The following is a 22,460-nucleotide window of genomic DNA, read 5'->3' on the forward strand; positions in this document are numbered from 1 at the left end:
ATAAAAAGGAATTTTGCTCCTTTTTGAATATTATTTTAAGCCACTCTGTATGAGCGTGACAAGTGGCGACAATTTTATGTAGCGGTGAAGCTTTGAACTGCATCTCTAATCACAAATCTCCAAAATGTAAGGTTAAATCTTTATTAATGTCGTTTACAATAAACTACTAAACATCCATATGGTTGGAAGAAGACAAAAATATGAGGTAGTAAACTGCCTGCCGGATGAAGAAAATGACCTGGAGGTGAAAACCCAAAAATTACTAACAACACAATGTCTTTGGTATTCGTTTCGAAACATCCTACTTATATCAATATACTTTTTCTTTTCCATCGGTTTAACGTTTTACCAACGATGGCTGTACCAGGCAAGTAACTCTTACAGCTCCGACAGCCTCTTGTAACCCTTCCGTATTTTAGAGTTTTCGATTTCCTCTAAGCGTAGTGATCGTTCATCTAATTGTAAAATATTTGCTCGCTAGTATTATACGAACCATTTTAATTAAGCAGCAAGGAAAGCCTAGAGTTACGTTAACTTTTAAAGAATATTTCATTGCCGTATCGCCTACTGGGATTTTTAGCGGTATTGATATTGGGTTTTCCAATTGGGGTCTAGAGCTAGTCACAGTGTCATTGTAAGTATCACGTTCATTTTTTTTAAATTTTCAATTTTACTTTTAGGTATACGATGACCAAGTCCACATCGATAGTATTTATTTTATTTTTTGCAATTTTACTTAAGCTCGAGAAAAAGGTGAGTTTGTGTATGATAATTTTTTCCCTTTGTATATTGCGTTTGATCATTAGTGAATTAATGTGTAATGGTAATTAAATGTGGAAAAAGTTGATAATTGAATGAATAAAATGTGATTCGGCTCATAGGACCAAATTGAAATGGAGGTTTGTGTAATAAATAGCATTATGTAGTTGTGATTCCAGATTGATAATGTGGCACTTGTTTCAAGTCCCTATTATTAGAAGTCTGCTAAGAGATTCAAGCAAGGAAGCTTGCTATTTCTCAAATGATATTGATTAAATAGGTACTGAATTTTTGTACAATTATGTATCTTAATATTTTGTTTGTATACTTTGTGCCACTTTGCTAGGTGGTTGCAGGTACTATGACAAACACATCTTTTAATTTCCCTTTATCGTCATAAACCTTTTGAAAGTTCTGAATTTGATTTAGACCCAAAAAATTGCAAGCGTAAGTTAATCCGTCGTTTCCATGGAAACATTGTTTTCGGTTCTGAATTTTTTTTATTTCGTTATCCGCGTCCCATTTTGAATAAGAATGACAGAGGTTATTAGAATGCAAGCATTTGTCTCATTTTATCTACCCTTGCCGTTAAAGTTCTGACTATCTACACTTACCGTTAAAGAGAGACTTAACCTACTCATTCCACCCTATTAAGATGTCAATTTAACATCTGGTATAAAGTAACAATAATTTATTATGAGTGCGCTACGTGTAATGTTAAAATCGGATCTACGCAACATGCAGTGCAATGTGCAGTCTGCGATAGGTACAAATGTGCTAATGCAAATTTGCAATGCCAGGAGCTGATTTTTTCTCGTAAGCAACAATTTAACAGTCGATAGTAGTACATTTCAGATTAAACTAAATTTAGCTCTTATCACACTTGATTATCCACAACTGCGAGGAAATAACTGACGTTTGCAGAGGCTTGTGTACCTAAACAATCTGTTATTCATATGCAAATCCTGGTTTATTTTTGGAATATTAACATTTTATTTAATACACGAGTTTGTAGTAGTTTTACATTCAGAACTCTTAATTATGTGATATGCTCGCCAGGAGGGAATGCTAGTCACAGAACAGTTTACAATCCCATGGTTTAATATGAAAAGCATACGAATGTAGAACTGCATCAGGTGTTCTGTGACGGGCATTTTCTCCTGGTGAGCATAACACTGTATAGGGTCCTTAGATGGTTGCGCATCTATAGAAACTATTTTTGAACTTACAAGGTGTCACAATTTTACAGTGTAAATCAATAACTGATTTTTTAAAATAGAACACCCCGTATATTTCTAGGGAACACAAAAGACTATCAAACAGCGAAATAAAATAGCGGTACTTCCATTTGAAAAAAAATAGTTATGGCATATTGAAATTCGGAAATGTTACCATTTCATTGTGAACACCCTGTATCACTTTTTCATTATCACAGTGTTGCCTTTTACTCGGATTAACATGATTACTCAAATGTATTTCTTCGACTTTAAAAACAAGGTGGCTACCGATTCAAAATGAGGTTTGCTTTTGGGGAATTATTCAAAAAAAAATTAATAAGATGGCTACATTGATAAGAAAATCAAAAAGTGAATATGTTTCAATGTACTTAGAGGTTAACAAATGAGATCAAACCTCGGATCAAACTACTATAAATATACACCTTGTAAATTCAAAAAGAAGACCGACACACTGTTTCAGGACCCTGTAATCAAGTTGTCATGAACCATTCATTTTCGTGCCTACTTTGTCAGGAAGTTTTAATTTTTATGATTCAGAATCGCAATTTTTTTGTTATTTGCGACATTTTGAACTAACTACATGCGAAACTAGATGACTCACTAGTAGGCGAGGGACACTGTGACCAGAACGACCAATCTCCAAATGAATATAACTTTTGTTTGAAAAGTTTTTTGTTCGACAATTTTGTTCCTTAACTCATCAAGTATGTACACAACAAATTTCGGGAAATTCTCTCCATTTTCATTGTCCGGCCGAGAATTGCAGTGCAGTTTTTTTGTGCGAATTTTCAAAAACAATTTCAGATTCGTGATTTTTATATTGAAAACCCCCCAGACACAGAATTTCGTCGAAATTTTTTTTCGCACCTCCATTTAGGGGTGCCCTCTCATGGCAGTTTTGAAAAAAAATTTCCAAAATCGAAAAGGGCATAACCCCCTAGGCTTATCCAAAGTCGTGCCACCCGTCGTTGTAACTCGTATGGTTGCTGAGAAAAAATTAAAGAAACGCAAATTTCCCCAATTAATACAAAAAATAATTCCATATTTTTTTCAGCGTAATACTGACTTGTGTTTTAACCAATCACAATGAAGTTCAAAGCTTCCTAAGCTTAAAATGAATAAGTTTTTTGTGTTTGTGAGATGTATAGGGTGTAACATATTTATAAGTAGGTAGGACGGACGACAAATGTTCACAACGTTTCATTTGGAAACTGCCTTCCCAAAGATTTCTAAATATGGGTCTTTCAAAATCGTCAGATTGCATTTGTTATTTTCACAGTATAAGTCATTTACGTGTACTCTGTTACATGTACTGTATAATGAAACAGTTAATTTTCTTGTATACAACCCTGTTTTTTTTTTTCGTAATCATAACCCAGGAATGACTGGCACTGTCTAATTAAATCTTTTGTTACAGTCGTGGAGTTTGTGTACTATAGTCATAATGATATCATTAGGATTGTTCCTGTTCACATATCAAGCGACACAATTTAGTATTATCGGTTTTATATTACTTATACTTGCATCGGCTTCAAGCGGCGTTCGATGGACCTGTACACAGCTTCTTTTACAAAAATCCAAGATGGGTATGAAAAATCCTATAGACATGATCTATTACATGCAACCGTGGATGATCGTATCCGTTTTGCCGTTTGCAGTTGGAATGGAAGGTAAACTCCTTATTTAATAAAAAAAGATTTACTGCGCATGCGTAAATCAATTATCTCTCTGTTCTGAAGATGGAGCCCTAAATTCTCAACTTTCAGGCATCTCTTTAATTACAAACTGCCAACTGTTCCGAAACGCCGATTATATAGCCTCGCTCGATTTGTGTTTCAAAATCCTGCTCGGCGCTGTAATAGCCTTCCTTATGGAATGTGCCGAAGTAATGGTGATCTCACACACATCTAGTTTAACATTAGCCATTGCGGGCATATTCAAGGTAAGAGGGGATCGCTAAATTTTCCTCTTGCCAAAATTTCTGTTTCAGGAATTATTACTGTTGACACTTGCGGTTGTCGTAAACGGCGATCATATTTCAGCAATAAACGCGATCGGTTTACTCCTTTGCTTATTAGGAATCGTAGGTCATGTGATACACAAAGTACGGACAGTGCAACATATAAGTTCCTTACGACTGCAAGGATTGGAAGAGGATAAATTTGAGGTATCTGAATCTTTAATAAACAACTCCACAGAACTGGTAGATATAAGTAGTGATAACGAATCGGAGCTTAGCGATTCCCAAGTTTTATTCGACATTATAAATAGGCGCGGTGGCAATTAATCGAATTTCCTTAGTTTTGCAAAAGATCGCAGCCTTTGTGTCTGTTTGTGATTGGTGAAGAGAAACTGAAGTTACTTTTGAACAGCATATGTTTCTGTTTTCATTAATCAACAGCGCTACAGATGACATATGTACCTTTGAGATGCCTTTATGCTTCTGTTTTTGTTCGCACATACCGCACTTGGTGACTGTGCACTTAATTCTTTCTTTAATGTATAGTTAAAGCTTTTATCAAACTGAGTTACATTTTGCTTCACCACTTCATTTGATGTGATACTGCGGATTTTTATACGCTTTCATTCCATACGACACAACGCCGTCCTAACTCGCCATCTGGCGGGTTTGAAAAAATCAAAATTAACAATGCAAGTACGCTTTTGGAATTTAAAAATCTACAATTTTACGTTTACGCCGTTTGCCTCCGTTACCGTTAATTTCTGGTGTTTTGTTAATATGGTGCAAAAAATATAACGGTAGAGAGGGTCAAAACAAGCAGTTTGATCCAAATAAACGAGAGATCTAGCGGTCTTGCTTAGGTTTTTGTGTATGGTCTTTTGGATTTGACAAAATTCCAATACCCTCCCAATTTTTGAAACTTAAGTATCTACTAGCATGTTCAAAAATCCCCAGAAACTAAATTTTTTTCCCGACGTGGGATATGAATTTTGGAAAATTATGCAATTTAAAAAAAAAAATTGAGATTCATTCGCATATCCAAAAATTCCCAGATAGCAAATTTAGATTTAGGGTATTTAGGAATCGTAAACATCTGAAAGGGCAAGTCCAAAAACCTAGTCAAAGCTGCCGTTTACTGAGAAAAATAAACGAAAATTTTGGGATTTTTTTGGAAAATTTTGTTCACATATTTAATTGTTACACACTGCATATTTCTGCATGTTTGATGAGTAAAGTATGCTGTATGCACATCTCCAAATTCATCCTCATGGTGCTATCGCTTTTGTTTTTTCATCCTGCACGAAAATCCTTAATTGCTTAATTCCGTTGTAACATACTGTATATTATGTAAATAGATCAGTTGCATTGTGTGAGTGATTAGCTTCTACTTGGTTGGACTTTTCTGTATAACCGGGCATTGTTGGCACGGCCGGTTTCGAGACCTCCTATGTATTTACGTACTTAGCAGCAGTTTGGACATTTAGGTGTTTTCTGTGCTGTGTGTTTAGCTTTTATATTTGATTCCAAACGTTTAAATTGCAGGTGCCCTTGTTATGTGGGAGAGGGTGCGTATTTTACAAAATTAGAATGGCGTTAACAAGAAATAAACCGATATCGGCAGGATTAGTAGCAATTATTTGATTCTATGGAGAGAAAAGCCTTTTTATCTGTAAACATTCCGTCTTATTATTATCACTTTAATGGTGTTCCTAAAAGTCCAAGCTGTGTTTCCATTCAATAAATGAGTGATATTTTCTTGTAGTTTTTTTAAATGTGTATCTATTGTTACTGACTGTTACGTATTTTTCATTTTTTGACTGTTATGTTAGATGTTATTTCCATGTACGACATGAATTAGAAGTAAGAAATAATGATACTAGAATTTCAAAATCAAGGTTTGATCATTTTTATATAGTAGATACGTCAATCACCCATTGGCAATTACTTTTATTAAAACTATAACAATTCTACTATCACTGTTTCATACCAATTATTATGCTCGTGTATAGGCCTTCATAGTACTATGTATATATGTACCTAGTGTTAATGTACCCACTCTATTTGGAGTGATAAAAATGTATTTTTGTAGAGATTATTTAGTTACCATTTAATATCTATTTGTAAAAGTATCCGCACAGATTGTAAGAATACAGTTCATTCGTATACCTATTCTAGCACTTTAGATGATGAAAAATAAAGACTGTTTTAAAGTTTACAGGGTTTACATAATTTAGTTTAATTATTGGGAGTAATGCCAGAACTGTTACTGTTACTATGTGTTATCTCTTCCTTCCTTGTCAATTTACAGCATCTGTGCAGTGTTAGTGTAGTGTGTAACAGCCCCATAGGAAGAATACAATGTCGGGGCGGGGGGGGGGGGTATACATTTAGGGGTGCTATTTTGTTCAGTTCCTCCTGGGATCTGCTGTATATTACAAAAATAAAATGATTTGCCATTTTTAAATGTATGGCACAGACTAACTTACTTGTCTATTCACGAGGCATCAAGTCTGTAGCCCTGCTTCCCACAAAAAATGGGCGCTTGAGATTGAAGTTATTGTTTAGAATGCGACCTCATTGTACTCTTGTCGTTTTTGGAAAATACAGTTTTCATCATACAAATTGTGAATAATGCCACCGGATAGATCATTTACATTTAACCATTTTTCCTAATCTCGCCATCTTTTATGTTTCTATTCCAAGCGCGGTAATTCCAGCGCAATTTGAGGTGGACTTCTGTAACAAGACAATTAACTTTTTGTGTTTCACTGAAACGTGGTGAAATGTGGAGTCTATTGAAACTTTTAGTGTTTGTAATTGTAGTTTAGTTTTTTATTTTTGTGGAAGTTCACATATACGCGGCGGTACAGCTATTTATTATCGAAAAGATTTAAATGTATTGCCACTTGATTTTGACATTAGTAAATTTTGTGTCGAAATGCACATAGAGTTGTGTGGGCTAGTTTGGCTAACAAACCCCAAATCTGTTATTATTGTATGTTATCGACCACCTTCTGGTGATTTTGATTTGTTTATGGAGAATTTATGTGCACTATTTGTTATGATATACAAATGTAATTATAGATACATACTTGCTGGGGATTTTAATGTGCATTTTGAAACGGGCACAAAATTTGCTAAGCAATTAAATAGTCTTATGGAATCTTATAATATGACTGCGGTAGTAAAAATTCCCACTCGAGAGAATGCAATTTTAGACAATATTTGTCTACACAAAGCTACTGACGTAACCTGCGATGTATTACCTCTCTTGTTCTCTGATCATAAATACGTTGTACTTAATAGTAATTTGCCACTAGCCTGTTACAGTAATCTTACGTTTACCACGGGTAGAAAATTTACGCCAGCTTCTATCTCTCGTTTTCATGAGTTATTGGAGAATCAGAACTGGTTAACTTTAAATTCTGCTACTACATTCGATGATGCGTTTACTGTATTTTACAATACTTTTGTCTCCCATTTCAATTCATCGTTCCCAGAGACCAAAATTTTAAAACGTAATACCTCATATGTGAAAAAAGGATGGGTAAACAGCACCGTTAGAAAGCTTAGCCAAGATCTTAAAAACTTTTACCACCTCCAAAAAATGTATCCCGTGCTTAAAAAACTTTATTTAACACACAAATGTAAATACCGGCAATACATTATGAATTGTAAGAAATCGTTTTATGGTAACTTAATCAAATCCTCCGACAATAAACATAAAACAGTATGGAGCCTTATTTAGTATGACTATTCGCGAAAGTATGTGTGCACTGCCATTTAATGAAACGAAATTATTAAATTGTTTAAAAAAAAGCATAAAAAATAAACATTCCTCACGCCCCGATGGTATACCTAATTCTTTGCTAAGGTCAAGTTTGTATTATTATAATAAAACCTGTCACACATTTAGTCAATATGTCTTTTTCAAACGGTGTCTTCCCGAAAGAACTTAAGCTGTCAACCGTACATCTCGTTCACAAAAAAGGTTGCTCTCGAGATTACTCGAATTACAGACCAATTTCTGTTAGCTTGACGCTGTCAAAAGTCTTTGAATTAGAGAGGCTAAATAGTCACCTTGTTAAATATAACATTGTAAGTAATAAACAACACGGGTTCTGCAATGGGAAATCGACAATTACTGCCATTAACTCCTTTGTTAACGACATCATTTCACTTCTTGATAAAAAACAGAATGTCCTTGCTATATTTTGTGACCTCAGCAGGGCTTTTGATACTGTTGATCACTTGTTACTGTTGGAAAAATTAAATACTTACGGTATCAGAGGCGTTGTTGCCAATTGGTTTTCATCATATCTCTCTGGAAGGTGTCAACAAGTAGAAATTAAATTTAAAACCGGTTCCACTATTGCAAAATTTTTATCCACAGCTTTGCCTGTTAATATGGGGGTTTCATAAGGTTCTGTTTTAGGACCTATTTTATTTTTATTATTTATTAATGATATTGTCATGTTCTTAAATTGCTTGGTTTTATATGCGGATGATACGACGGCATTAATATCCGGAAAGAAGCAAGAAAATATATATCCAAAAGCTGTTGAGATTCTAAATAAGCTAAGTAATTGGTTTAATTTTAACAAATTATTCTTAAATCACGATAAAACATTTTTCCTACCGTTTACAACTTTTGGAAATAACCATTTGTCTGACTCAAGCAACAAAAACATTAATATTCTAGGCACTGGGAAGTTTCTGGGGATCTATTTAGATCAAAACTTAAATTGGAAATGTCACTGCGAAAATCTTATTAAAAGACTAAACACTTATTGCTACCAGATACGGAATCTTAAAGAATTAATGGATGCGAACCATACTTTAAATTATTACTATGCTCAAATTCAATCCAGATTGTCGTATGGAATAATTGTTTGGGGCTCGTCAAGCGCGGCAAAAAATGTTTTTTTGGTACAAAAACGAATAGTCCGGTGTATTGCGGGTAGTAAGAAATTTGATTCGGGTCGCCCGATATTTAAAAAATTGAATATTCTTACACTTTCATCACTCTATATACTTGAATTGTTAACTTTTATTTTCCATAATCAGCAACATTTCTTACGCCATAGCAATTTTCACAATTACAACACGCGCAATAAACAACAATTTATCACCCCTTTAACAAGGCTTAAACTTGCCCATAATTCTCCCACGTCAATGGGCATTAAATTATTTAATGCTCTTCCAAGTACACTTAGAAGTCAGTGCTTTAAAACTTCTTTAAAAAAATTTCTTCTAGTCAATGCACCATATACAATTGATGAATTTCTAAATTGTATTGATAAAAATTGCGGATCTCTAGTGTAATTTATATTGCATTCTTTCATTTTTGTCCATTATATTGTGTATGACCAACATTTTTTAAATTGTATTTAATTGTATTTTTTTGTGTCTGGTATCCTATACAATTCAAAATTTGTCTTGGGAATTAATATATATTATTATTATTATTATTCGTCGATTTCATCGTGGTGTATAACATTTTAATGGGTTTTGCTAAAATATTTAGAAGATATCATGATTTGTAATTTACTAACGATTGCTGTTAATGAACAGATACAGTTTTGAAAATCATTGCACACAAACAAAATTTCTAAATTACTAATGTGTGAAAGTTGCTTTCAATTTGGGTTAAACGATTCACTGTCAACGTCATTGGTATGTAGCGTTGTTTTCCATGACGGTAGTATCTTAAAATTACAGTTTTGTTTCATAATAATCCAAATAATAATGTGGTCGTACAAAATTTGCGATACTAGGCGAACCAAACGCTGAAGCGTTTGCTTTATAATAACACAGAATTAGATGAGAAACAAAACCGGTTTGGTGAATAAGATGAACAACTTTTCGGCAGCTGTCGGACAGTAGAAACTATTAACTTTTAATGAGAAGAGAACCTCTCGCAGTTGCAGTACTACACTGCTTCCTTTTTCAACTTAATAAAACCTTTTTCCGTAATCGGACAACACGCGCGTTAAACTTCTCACGCAACTTGGGTTAATTTGCTTCTCCACAGATTTATTATAACAAATAACGAACTGGGTGACTTCAACAAAACAAATAGGGTTGACTATTCGTAATTTAATGGAATGCTGCCTTGTTTACTCGTCTCCAGTATTTAAGGATCACCATCATTCGCTCCTCCCAGGTGGCTATAAGTCCATATTGTATTTAATCGAGTATATACGTTGAACAGCTCCAATGTTACAGCCCTTCTCTTAGCCGATTCCATACTCACCTAATGGCAAGGCAACATTATGCCAGTCTACAGTCGAAATTTCAAATTGTTTATAGAAAGTCGCTATGCAAATCTTTCGATTGCTTTGAGCCAAAAGAATGAAAAGCTTCGTTGCCCACATAATGAGAGTATTGTTGATCTGAACAGGTAATTAGAGTGCAATTTTTTCTTTCTCCCTTGTACACAAGGTTACCTTCTTTTTTTAGACGTATTCTTGCATTTGCATACCTGTGTAGCGACGGGTAGTAGAATTTCGCTACTGCAGTGGCACTGCATGTCGTAAAAGCCGACTAATCAATGGCGTCGAGGGGCCCCATGTCATCCTTTGATCAAGTGCACCTCCGAGAGTTGGAGAGGATTGTTTAGGTGTCCTCATTTATATTCGAGTTCATGATTTCGTTGCATGAAATACTTCAGGTGACAATTTGCATTTAAATCCATTTTAATTTCGAATTAATTTTAAAAAAATTGTCTACATTCACTCATGAATATTATCAGATAAAGCACAATGCGAGGCTCCCTGCGAAAGGAATCATGGGTCGCAGATACTATTTATTATCCATAGATCGAGTTTATTCAATGTTGCATGTTAGGTAATAGTTTTTTCTTCCAAGTTTGTTACTTGTTAACGGTATCTATACATCCATATCATAATTCTTATGTATATATTTTACTCCAAACGGGACAAAGAAAATCAATTAATCAATCATTTACAAATTCATAAAAACCCATTACACCATTTTTAAAAGTTCTATTTATTAAACCTACAAATTATAGGAAATAAACATGTGCATAACAAAATATTAATGTAACAAAAAGAGATTAACACAGTAACAAAATTCAAAAACTGAAAACGATATTTATCTGCAATTACTTTTTCTTTACGAGGTCTCTGAACTTTTGCACAGCAGACCACACATCATCCGAAAACACTTTTGGCTGTTCAAACGCGGCGAAATGACCACCAGTTGGAAAATCGCTCGTTTGGACTAGTACCGTATATTTATCCTTCAAAATGTAGTCTGACTGATACCTAAGTTCGTAGGGAAATCTGGCGCATGCGCTAGGTACCACTATGGGGTAACTGAAACGAAAGTTCGTACAATTATATCTTATTATTACAATGGCTTACCTCTCTAATTGTAATTCCCTATTCGTTTTTGACAATTCTTCCGCGTACAGTCTCATCGATGTGGTTATACTACCCGTGACCCAATAGATCATAACGTTATCTAAGAGGTTGGTGTAGGTGTACTTTAGTTTTAAACCTCCGTCTTCTCGATTTTTCCAGTCTGGGTTAGTCCAGGTTGTGAACTTCTCCAGAATGTACGCGGCTAAACCAACTGGCGAGTCTCCCAATGCTACACCTAAAACAAACTTGTAAGACTACCAACAATTTGTTGCTAAATCTACCCAGTGTATCCGGCTTGGTAGCTTGCAAATGCAAATATCCCGATTCCAGCAGTAAATATGAGAATACATTTGATAATGGATACATTTTGTCTTTAAACTTATCTTCAACAACAAAGGAGGGATAAACGCTGCCGATGAGAGTTTTAAGGAAAGTCATAGGCGTCTGTGCCGCGCACATGTTAGAGTGCAAACCCAGAAGGCTTTCTGGGTAAAGGGTTGCCAAATGCGACGTGATGATCGCACCCCAGTCGCCTCCTTGAATGTAAAACTTTTTGAAACCCAAACGCTCCATCAACTTTTTGAAGACCGCTGCCATTTGTGGCGCTCCCAAACCCGGTTTGGAGGCCGCCTCAGAGAAACCATACCCGGGAAGTGATGGGACGATGATTTCGAAAACGAAATCTCTGTCGACCTGAGGTGCGGTTAGCAGAGGGATCACTTCGTAGAATTCGCGTATCGATCCTGGCCAACCGTGTAGCATGAGTAAAGGCACCACATCTTTTCCACTGCTTTTTGTTGGTTTGATATGAAGGAAGTGTATGTTTAAACCTTGTATTGTTGTTTGGAATTGGGGGTATTGATTCAGAAACGTTTCTCGTTCGCGCCAGTTGTACTTGGTTTTCCAAAATTCTATGATTTCCTTCAACAGGTTGGTGTTCATGCCATATTGCTGTTGAATTCCTTCGAGTGGGGGCGTTAACGATCGGGGTTGATTTAGCTTCTGTTGCAAAACTTCTAATACCTGAAATAATTAAAGGGTGTATCAAAACTCAAAGACAGTATAATAACTGTCAGGTCAGTATGAATGTGTGCCTACAAAGAGCATTTTAGGAAAAATAATTTCTTTCCAATTTTTCTCAAATGAAATACCAATTCGATATTTTAGTAGCTCTGAAACGATATATTTTAAACCTCTGGTTTATTTGAAAAAAAAAAGGTTTATTTTATCTACAGGTTTTCCAATAAGCCTACTGCCTTTACGAATCTATAAAATGTTTCTACGCATGGGGGGGGGGGGGGGGGGGGTAAAAGATTATGACTTCGACAAGAGAGTTGGTACAATTCATGGTTTTTTTCAATACTTATATATTTGTTTGATTGATTGTTTACAAAATGAAAAACATTGTTCAATTTTATGTAATTTCTTAACTGGTGTTCATAGGCAGCCTCTTAGTATTTTTCCACATTGGTCAATAAAATCTTATTGTTCAAAATTTTGCTCCATATGCCAAGACCCTCAGACTACTTCTTCATGGAATGTGCCCACTACCCGGCGGTTTTGATTTATTAATAGAATTATCACTGCATATTTTATAGACAGAATTAGAAACGATTGTAAATTAATGATAAGTGATTATCATCAATTAGTGAGATTACAACATGCATGCCGACGGACACGCGAACCGAATTCCTATTCGTCACTGTGAGAAATGAACCCGGTCAGTGTGATAACAAACTCGATAAGTACTAACTTATCTGAATGACCCTTGAAACATTCCAAAGGTCTTGGAAAATTATATGCAGTGTTGGAAAAGTAACAATTTAATTACCTTATCAGGAACATTGATCTTGAACGGTCTGACCGCTATATCATCTTTTGTTGGCTTACCGCGGCCCCAATATTCGTTATCAAAATTGGGTAGAGGCGGCAGTTGGAGCGATGAGTGAATTTTAATTCCCAAGTAAACAATAAAGGTCGTGGATAAAAGTAAGAACACTTTTCGGAAGAATCCCATCTTTACACAAACAACATCAGCACACCAACTAGGTATATCTACGCCAATATTAATACTGTCGGGAGTGGGAGCGCGGTTGTTTAATTAAAGTGTGTACCTACTTAAATATACCTACAATTTTCGTATTTTGGAATAAGTGGTACCAAAGATCATGCTACACTGATCTTTGGTGGTACTTTCCTGGCCCTAATTTTTTAGTTACGTAGTAGACGCCTGTGCAAAAAAATTTCTTTTGAACGCATTTTCATTATGCTATCCTTATTAGTTGTTATTTAATTCCTAGCAATTTTATAGATTTAACTATATCTTTAGATCGAAGCAGTTTTCTGGGAGGATGGTGTATGAGTGAAGGAGTTCAAATAGTTTCCCTCATTAAAAAGTTACATTATAAATTTCAAACCGTATTAGCATTTAAAATCATTTTAATCTCTATTTAATTAAAAAAAATATCTATAGGTACATTCATGTGTCTTAGCTCATGTCAGATGAAGTACACAGCGAGAGTAATAAAAATTCATAAAAACTTAATGAACCATTAATAAAAATTCTGTTTATTATTAAACATAGGTACAAATTATACGAAAACATCTGCATAACAACGATTAATGTAACAAAAACAGATAACACAGTATTAAAATTCAAAAACTGAAAACGATATTTAAATATCTGCAATTACTTTTTCTTTAGGAGGTCTCTGAACTTTTGCACAGCTAACCAAACATCTTCCGAAAACACTTTTGGCTCTTCAAACGCGGCGAAATGACCACCAGTTGGAAAATCGCTCGTTTGGACTAGTACCGTATATTTGTCCTTCAAAATGCAGTCCGACTGATACATAATTTCGTAGGGAAATCTGGCGCATGCGCTAGGTACCACTATGAGGTAACTGAAACGAAACCTCGTACAATTCTGTCTTAGATTAATACAATGGCTTACCTCTCTAATTGTAATTCCCTATTCGTTTTTGACATTTCTTCCGCGTACAGTCTCATCGATGTGGTTATACTACCCGTGACCCAATAGATCATAACGTTATCTAAGAGGTTGGTATAGGTGTATTTTATTTTTAAACCTCCGTCTTCTCGATTTTTCCAGTCTGGGTTAGTCCAGGTTGTGAACTTCTCCAGAATGTACGCGGCTAAACCAACTGGCGAGTCTCCTAATGCTACACCTAAAACCAACTTGTAAGTCTACCAATAATTTGTTGCTAAGCTTACCGATTGTATCTGGCTTGGTAGTTTGCAAATGGAAATATCCCGATTCTAGCAGTAAATTTGAGAATACATTTGATAATGGATACATTTTGTCTTTAAATTTATCTTCAACAACAAAGGAGGGATAAACGCTGCCGACGATAGTCTTAAGGAAAGACATAGGCGTCTGCGCACCGCACATGTTAGAGTGTAAACCCAGAAGGCTTTCTGGGTAAAGGGTTGCAAAATGAGACGCGATGATTGCACCCCAGTCGCCTCCTTGAATGTAAAACTTTTTGAATCCTAAACGCTCCATCAACTTTTTGAAGACGGCTGCTATTTGTGGCGCTGCCAAACCCGGTTTGGAGGCCGCCTCTGAGAAACCATACCCGGGAAGTGATGGGACGATGATTTCGAAAACAAAATCTCTGTCGGCCTGAGGTGCGGTTAGCAGGGGGATCACTTCATAGAATTCGCGTATCGATCCTGGCCAACCGTGCAGCATTAGTAAAGGCACCACATCTTTTCCACTGCTTTTTGTTGGTTTGATGTGAAGGAAGTGTATGTTTAAACCTTGTATTGTTGTTTGGAATTGGGGGTATTGATTCAGAAACTTTTCTCGTTCGCGCCAGTTGTACTTGGTTTTCCAAAATTCAATGATTTCCTTCAACAGGTTGGTGTTCATGCCATATTGCTGTTGAATTCCTTCGAGTGGGGGCGTTAACGATCGGGGTTGATTTAGCTTCTGTTGCAGAACTTCTAATACCTGAAAGAATAAGAGAAATAATTTCGGTGGGTGTTATATTATTACTTTTTACTGTTATATAAAGCCCATTCCCAAATTGCTGTCCTAAATATAGTAGACACCAAGTTTTTGATTAATCTGTAACCAACTATTTTTGCTGGGTGGACATCATATATTTCAAAAATCTAACATAGGGTCAGACTCAGATGGGCGTATTTTGGGATATGGAGCCCCCCACGCAAATAAGGAGGAGAACCCCTTCTACCGTAACATTAAATTCAGTGGGGCCAGGTTTTTCCAAAATTTAGGCCCCACTAAACGGAGAACTTCCTAAATAATTGGTTGCCGACCCCCCCCCAGACAAATATTTATTTAATTTTTTATGCTTTAAATTATACACATGGAACACACAAACAAACATTTTTCCCAAATAAACTAATGGTCCAAAATGTTTGTGGAAAATACGGGAAAATATTTTCCAATAATATACCTCTTTGAGTTTTTTTTAAATGTTTGGAATAACATCGTTTAATTAACGTGCTTCCTGATTCAACGTGTGTATGAAAATACCTAAATGTTTCTAAAACTCCTGCACATTGGGGGGGAATCAAAAACACAGTTCAATTTAGTATTAATTCTCAAAGGCTACGGTCATATTCAATTCCATTTTCAAAATTCTCCCGATACCGAATCTTGAGGGGGGGGGGGTCAGAATTTTTGTTCTATTTTAGTTTAGGGGTGGGTCAACGTGGGGTATTTAGTAATTTTTTTAAATAAATCGGAAAGGATAAAAAAATTCTTCTAGATCCCCCGACGTTGATCAGTAAAATCTTAATGGTGATTTGACTTTTCAACATTTTTCTTCATGGAATATTGAGGGCATAAAATGGAAAACCACTGCCCGGCGCCCGGCGGTTTTTATTTATTAATAGAATTATCAGCAGCATATTTTTATATAGCAACAATTGTAAATGTATGATTACTCAATTACTGAGATTATTACTATAGCTATACGCACGCCGAAGGACACGCGAACCGAGTTCCCGTTTCTCACGGTGAGAAATGAATTCAGTCAGCATGATATCAAAACTCGATGAGGACTACCTATCCGAATGACCCTTGAAACATTCCAAAGGTCTCGGAAAAATTATATGCAGTGTTGGAAAAAAGTTAACAATTTAGTTACCTGGTCAGGGACATTGATCTTGAACGGTCTGACCGCGATATCATCTTTTGTTGGCTTACCGCGGCCCCAATATTCGTTATCAAAATTGGGTAGAGGCGGCAGTTGGAGCGATGAGTGAATTTTAATACCCAAGTAAACGATGAAGGTCGTGAATAGAAGCAAGAACACTTTTCGAAGGAATCCCATCTTTACACAAACAACAACAGCACACCAACTACGCTAATATTATACTGTCGGGAGTGGGAGCGCGGTTGTTTAATTAAAGTGGGTACCTACTTTTAAATATACAATTTTTGAAGTGGTACCAAAGATCATGCTACACCGATCTTTCGTGGTACTTTTCTGGCCCCAATTGTTTTAGTTACCCCAAGGCTTTGGGAAAATCGCGATGCATACAAAAAATTCCTTTTTGACCGCATTTTCATTCGCCATCCTTGCATTAGTTAATTGTTACTTAATTTCTAGTAATTTGATTTAACTACATCTTCAAATCAAAGAAGGATAGTATATGAGGTGTTCAAATAGTTCCCCTCCACTTGTAATTAAAAAAATAAATTATTAATTTGAAAAGAGGGGGGGATCCCCATAATTGCATACACTAATCTAATGCAATTGAACCATATGGAACAAGTCAGTATATCAGGCAGGTAAACACTTAAATATTGGGGCATACCGCATTATGGCCACCTTTTCCTCTCTACAAGATGCTAGTTTTAAATTTTTAATCCTACGTTTCATCCCCGGTTAACCATCAGCGACTTTGTTTTTTCTTATGGAAGTAATTTTTACTTTTTCTGTTTTGATAGAGAATTTTTTTCTCGTTTCAAACATATAAACATCATAATTTTTTTAATATTGTTAATCTTCTTTTTTGCCAAGAAAATTTTGTCTCGGATAGTGTACGTCGTTTCTTGCGTTTTTACGAATTAATAGCGCTATTTCTTATTAAAAGATAGTGATGTTTACATTTTTAAAATCATAAAATAGTTCTCTATCAAATCACACAAAAAGTAATAATTGCTTCCATAAGAAAAAACAAAGTTGATGATGGCTGACTGGAGACGAAACGTCAAACTTAAAATTTAAAAGCAGCATCTTGTAGAGAGACAAAAGTGGCCATAATAATGTATCATTTATTTCGAAATATGTTTTTAAATAACTTCGGTAAAAAATAAAAACGATTTTGCAAAATTTCGTTTTTTTCTGGATATCTCCGAAAGTCGTCGGAATTTTATCGGTTTCAAAACGGAATTTTGTTAATCATTAAAATGCGCAACTTTGCCAAATTTAAGCTACCTACCTATCTCTTACAGTTCCCGAGCTCCCCATGGTGGCCCTCGAATTTGAATCAGCTTATATAGGTACAATTTATTTTTAAATTTATTCTATGTAAGCCAGCTTCTTATATTATGAGGTAAATGGTCGTAAATTTTAATTCCCAAAATAAGTGAAGTTTGTTCTATTTTAGATCTAGCCAATTCTGTCCTGAACTGATCATTAAAAACAAGTTTACATATTTCAAATAGATGTAAAAGTTAGAAAGGATAAAAATGATGAGGGGTAGTGTACACCTCTTAATTAAACACTACATACGGTAAGTGGGCCTTTATTGAACAGTGACTGTTGCTCTATAGACTGCTCTAATTTTCGACTATCACAGATTTCTGTTGAACAATTTTTTTAAAATTTTAATATCAAATCCTTTCTTCTTTTTTTAATCATTTTTTTAAACTACATTTCTTTGTTTTTTTGTTTCAGGTTACACGCCCATCTTGCGTCCTCGCGCATTTTTTTTAGTTTAATTTGAAATTGCAAACAGCGTTTTTGTTTGTATTTTAATATTAATGTTTTTTAATCATTTATATTTTTTTATGAAGTTATTGGTCCCTGTTTTTTTAAACAAATTGGGATAGTTGGGATTTTTGCCTCCTGTTCTTTTGGTATTTATTTTTTTTTAATCATTCGGGGATTACATCGGAATCGTGCAATCGCCTCTTTTTTTATCCCGGATGCATCGGAATGTGACTTTTTTTAATCATTCCGTAATCGCCTTTTTATTCCGGAACACATCGGCATGTTTTTTTAAAATTTCGGAATCATCAGAGTGGTTTTGTCACTCCGGAATCATGGGAATGTTTTTTTAGTCCGGAACTCCTTTTTTTGAAATCATTATTTTGGAAAAATTAAAAAAACATTTAAAATAAAATATTTTTTGAATACGCAGGTGTTTTGTTGAAAAGTATAATAAAGTTGCCTCAGTGAGTCATAATAAAACTTGACGTTCTCATGTTTCATGACGTTCCGCTTATAGGTAAATCCATACCATTATAATCTTATGTACCTACCTATATTTTACTCCAAATCCCACAAAGAAAGTAAATCAATAATTTTTAAATTCATAAAAACTTGCACCATTAGGTATTAAAAATTCGGTTTATTAAACATACAAATTATAGGAAAACATCTGCATAACAACTATTAATGTAACAAAAACAGATACCACAGTAACAAAATCCAAAAACTCAAAACGATACCTATCTAGAATTACTTTTTTTTTAGGAGGTCTCTGAACTTTTGCACAGCAGACCAAACATCTTCCGAAAACACTTTTGGCTCTTCAAACGCGGCGAAATGACCACCAGTTGGAAATTCGCTCGTTTGGACTAGTACCGTATATCTGTCCTTCCAAATGCAGTCCGGCTGATATATAATTTCGTAGGGAAATCTGGCGCATGCGCTAGGTACCACTATGGGGTAACTGAAACGAAACCTCGTACAAGTCTATCTTAGATTAATACAATGGCTTACTTCCCTAATTGTAATTCCCGATTCGTTTTTGACAATTCTTCCGCGTACAGTCTCATCGATGTGGTTATACTACCCGTGATCCAATAGATCATAACGTTATCTAAGAGGTTGGTGTAGGTGTACTTTAGTTTTAAACCTCCGTCTTCTCGATTTTTCCAGTCTGGGTTAGTCCCGGTTGTGAACTTCTCCAAAATATACGCTGCTAAACCAACTGGCGAGTCTCCCAATGCTACACCTAAAGCAAATTTGTAAGTCTACTAAAAATTTGTTGCTAAACCTACCCACTGTATCTGGCTTGGTAGCTTGCAAATGGAAATATCCCGATTCTAGCAGTAAATATGAGAATACATTTGATAATGGATACATTTTGTCTTTAAATCTATCTTCAACAACAAAGGAGGGATAAATGCTGCCGATGATAGTCTTAAGGAAAGACATAGGCGTCTGTGCGGTGCACATGTTAGAGTGCAAACCCAGAAGGCTTTCTGGGTAAAGGGTTGCAAAATGAGACGCGATGATCGCACCCCAGTCGCCTCCTTGAATGTAAAACTTTTTGAAACCCAAACGCTCCATCAACTTTTTGAAGACGGCTGCCATTTGTGGCGTTGCCAAACCCGGTTTGGAGGCCGCCTCAGAGAAACCATAGCCGGGAAGTGATGGGACGATGATTTCGAAAACAAAATCTCTGTCGGCCTGAGGTGCGGTTAGCAGGGGGATCACTTCGTAAAATTCGCGTATCGATCCTGGCCAACCGTGCAGCATTAGTAAAGGCACCACATCTTTTCCACTGCTTTTTGTTGGTTTGATGTGAAGGAAGTGTATGTTTAAACCTTGTATTGTTGTTTGGAATTGGGGGTATTGATTCAGAAACTTTTCTCGTTCGCGCCAGTTGTACTTGGTTTTCCAAAATTCTATGATTTCCTTCAACAGGTTGGTGTTCATGCCATATTGCTGTTGAATTCCTTCGAGTGGGGGCGTTAACGATCGGGGTTGATTTAGCTTTTGTTGCAGAACCTCTAATACCTGAAAGAATAAGAGAAATAATTTTTTTTAATTTACCTACTAAATCAGGAAGGATAAAAAAATTCTTCTTTAACTGATGATTTTGCTGGAAAAACGTGAGAATCCTTTTATATGATTTTGGGAAATGAAATTTACATTTCAATACAATACGGGATGAACTCTCACTTTAGGGAACCTAGATACCCCCCAGGTTGATCAGTAAAATCTTAATGGTGGTTTGACTTTTCAAAATTGTTCTCCATGGAAATCCGGCGGTGTTTATTTATTAATAGAATTATCAGCAGCATATTTTTATAAAGCAACAATTGTAAATTAATGATTAAATGATTACTCAATTACTGAGATTACTACACGCACGCCGAAAGTCACGTGAACCGAGTTCCCGTTTCTCACCGTGAGAAATGAGTTCGGTCAGTATGATAGTTCTACATATAGGTATGAATGACCCTTGGGATGCCAAGTCTCGGAAAAATTATATGCACTTTTGGAAAGTTAACAAATGAATTACCTGGTCAGGGACATTGATCTTGAAGGGTCTGACCGCGATATCATCTTTTGTTGGCTTACCGCGGCCCCAATATTCGTTATCAAAATTGGGTAGAGGCGGCAGTTGGAGGGATGAGTGAATTTTAATTCCCAAGTAAACGATGAAGGTGGTGAATGAAAGTAAAAACACTTTTCGAAGGAATCCCATCTTTACACAAACAGCATCAGCAACAAACTACGCTAATATTATACTGTCGGGAGTGGGAGCGCGGTTGTTTAATTAAAGTGGGTACCTATTTAAATAATAATAATAATAATGAAGTTTATTTGAGCCTTAAATACAAAATTAAAACATAACATAACAACAACAAAAAAGGAGCGAATTCGGCGATGCCGTTTTTCAATTCACCCTTTGAAAACCAAAAAGAGAAAAAATCGCTTTACAAAACTAAATATTATTACCTACTTATATAAAGTTCTTTGAAGGAATTACGAATTACCTAACTTTTAAATTTAAGTTATGCATGACAGACCTTCTAATTAGCAGTTGACATAAATACAGTGGTACTTTGCATTGTAACAATTGATATAGAAATAACGTGTTATAGATATCTGACTCGACAATTAATTTTCAACTCATTCAGTTATTCTGGTAATAGGGCGTATAACATGCCCTCTAAACGGTACATTACAAATATATTATACAATTTTCGAAGTGGTACCAAAGATCATATGCTACACCGATCTTTCGTGGTACCTTCCTTGCCCCAGGTTTTTTAGTTACCATCAAGGCTTTGGCAAAATCGCGGCTCTTGCAAAAAATTCCTTTTGACCGCATTTTCATTCGCCATCCTTGCATTAGTTAATTGTTACTCAATTTCTAGCAATTTGATCGTCAGATCGAATAAGTTTCCTTGGAGAATAGTCTATGAGAAGTTCAAATAGTTTCCTCCACTTGCAATAAAAAAATAAATTGTTAATTTGAAAATAGTAGGGCGACCCCCCATAATTGCACACAATCCAATGCAATTGAACATATGCTTACCTAGTTTTTTTTGTATCGCTAAATAAATGGATGTTTTAGTACGAAAGGACCAAACATAGAATATATTATTTTAAATTTGAATTATATTGTTACTTTGGCAGATTAGTGCGATTGATTTAGAATTTGACTAGACTGACGCCTGACTGATAATAGCTACGATTCTTGTTTAATATGGAGAACATTATAAAATAATTCATTTCAGATGGACTGCACCGCGATGGCGCTGTTATATTGCTCTATACGGGATTCTTTGAATGTAAAATAAAAGTGTCAATTACATTTCTCTTGGTACGTGTACCATTGTTCTGGTTAACAGGGATCTGATCGAAAAAGTACGAATTGTTTTGGATTCTACGCACCAAAATTAATAAGAAAAAAGTGTTTTCCCGAGAAATTTTGGTGCAGTCGATTTTTGGTAAAAAAGGAAGGTTACACTGCCCCAAAAAAAATTGTCTCAGATCGACCCGGAAAAAAATGTTCTTATAGAATGTGGCCTGTAGAATCCATAATTTCAAACAGTTCCAACATTGGGCTACTAGTTCAAAAGTTACAGCCCTTTGAATTTTCTTTCGAAATTGGTTTCTAGTCTATAACTTTTGATTGAGAAGT

The 22,460-nt window shown here is 35.4% G+C and overlaps 4 protein-coding genes across 5 annotated transcripts in view; 1 reads left to right on the forward strand and 3 right to left on the reverse strand.

Moving 5' to 3' along the window:
- The first annotated feature begins 74 nt into the window (after positions 1-74).
- LOC116173245 (solute carrier family 35 member C2) overlaps positions 75-22,460 on the forward strand; it is a 30,044-nt gene continuing 7,658 nt past the window's right edge. Inside the window, exons 1-7 of one of the 2 annotated variants that reach the window (XM_031490596.1) lie at positions 75-367; positions 420-634; positions 681-753; positions 3,415-3,667; positions 3,764-3,939; positions 3,988-4,164; positions 5,503-6,173. In XM_031490596.1, the coding sequence (XP_031346456.1) occupies positions 179-367; positions 420-634; positions 681-753; positions 3,415-3,667; positions 3,764-3,939; positions 3,988-4,164; positions 5,503-5,601 (1,182 nt within the window). In that variant the 5' untranslated portion in view covers positions 75-178 and the 3' untranslated portion in view covers positions 5,602-6,173. Of the gene's footprint in view, positions 368-419; positions 635-680; positions 754-3,414; positions 3,668-3,763; positions 3,940-3,987; positions 4,165-5,502; positions 6,174-22,460 lie in introns of those variants that run through there. The other variant, XM_031490597.1, reaches the window with a different exon arrangement.
- LOC116173241 (juvenile hormone epoxide hydrolase 1-like) lies at positions 10,952-13,431 on the reverse strand. The gene is made up of 4 exons (XM_031490592.1): positions 13,180-13,431; positions 11,630-12,371; positions 11,349-11,583; positions 10,952-11,300 (listed from the first exon to the last, which is right to left on the reverse strand). The coding sequence occupies exons 1-4, from the start codon at positions 13,363-13,365 to the stop codon at positions 11,087-11,089; spliced, it is 1,377 nt and encodes a 458-aa protein (XP_031346452.1). The 5' UTR covers positions 13,366-13,431; the 3' UTR covers positions 10,952-11,086.
- Positions 13,894-16,725, reverse strand: LOC116173240 (juvenile hormone epoxide hydrolase 1-like). The gene is made up of 4 exons (XM_031490591.1): positions 16,490-16,725; positions 14,583-15,324; positions 14,302-14,536; positions 13,894-14,251 (listed from the first exon to the last, which is right to left on the reverse strand). Exons 1-4 carry the CDS (start codon positions 16,673-16,675, stop codon positions 14,038-14,040), a joined length of 1,377 nt encoding a protein of 458 aa, XP_031346451.1. The 5' UTR covers positions 16,676-16,725; the 3' UTR covers positions 13,894-14,037.
- On the reverse strand, positions 18,909-21,055 carry LOC116173242 (juvenile hormone epoxide hydrolase 2-like). The gene is made up of 4 exons (XM_031490593.1): positions 20,829-21,055; positions 19,579-20,320; positions 19,298-19,532; positions 18,909-19,247 (listed from the first exon to the last, which is right to left on the reverse strand). Exons 1-4 carry the CDS (start codon positions 21,012-21,014, stop codon positions 19,034-19,036), a joined length of 1,377 nt encoding a protein of 458 aa, XP_031346453.1. The 5' UTR covers positions 21,015-21,055; the 3' UTR covers positions 18,909-19,033.

Source organism: Photinus pyralis, unplaced genomic scaffold (assembly GCF_008802855.1).
Source record: "Photinus pyralis isolate 1611_PpyrPB1 unplaced genomic scaffold, Ppyr1.3 Ppyr1.4_LG6, whole genome shotgun sequence".
In the NCBI taxonomy this organism is placed as follows: domain Eukaryota; kingdom Metazoa; phylum Arthropoda; class Insecta; order Coleoptera; family Lampyridae; genus Photinus; species Photinus pyralis.

Excerpts from the sequence above, each read along its gene's own strand:
- LOC116173242 (XM_031490593.1), bottom strand. The coding sequence starts at position 21,014 with ATGGGATTCCTTCGAAAAGTGTTTTTACTTTCATTCACCACCTTCATC. Across the intron at positions 20,321-20,828 it reads AGATCAATGTCCCTGACCAG|GTATTAGAGGTTCTGCAACA; the intron begins GTAATTCATTTG and ends TTATTCTTTCAG. Across the intron at positions 19,248-19,297 it reads CGGGAATTACAATTAGGGAA|TTACCCCATAGTGGTACCTA; the intron begins GTAAGCCATTGT and ends GTTTCGTTTCAG.
- LOC116173240 (XM_031490591.1), bottom strand. The coding sequence starts at position 16,675 with ATGGGATTCCTTCGAAAAGTGTTCTTGCTTCTATTCACGACCTTCATC. Across the intron at positions 15,325-16,489 it reads AGATCAATGTCCCTGACCAG|GTATTAGAAGTTCTGCAACA; the intron begins GTAACTAAATTG and ends TTATTCTTTCAG. Across the intron at positions 14,252-14,301 it reads AGGGAATTACAATTAGAGAG|TTACCTCATAGTGGTACCTA; the intron begins GTAAGCCATTGT and ends GTTTCGTTTCAG.
- LOC116173241 (XM_031490592.1), bottom strand. The coding sequence starts at position 13,365 with ATGGGATTCTTCCGAAAAGTGTTCTTACTTTTATCCACGACCTTTATT. Across the intron at positions 12,372-13,179 it reads AGATCAATGTTCCTGATAAG|GTATTAGAAGTTTTGCAACA; the intron begins GTAATTAAATTG and ends TAATTATTTCAG. Across the intron at positions 11,584-11,629 it reads TACCAAGCCGGATACACTGG|GTGTAGCATTGGGAGACTCG; the intron begins GTAGATTTAGCA and ends AGTTTGTTTTAG.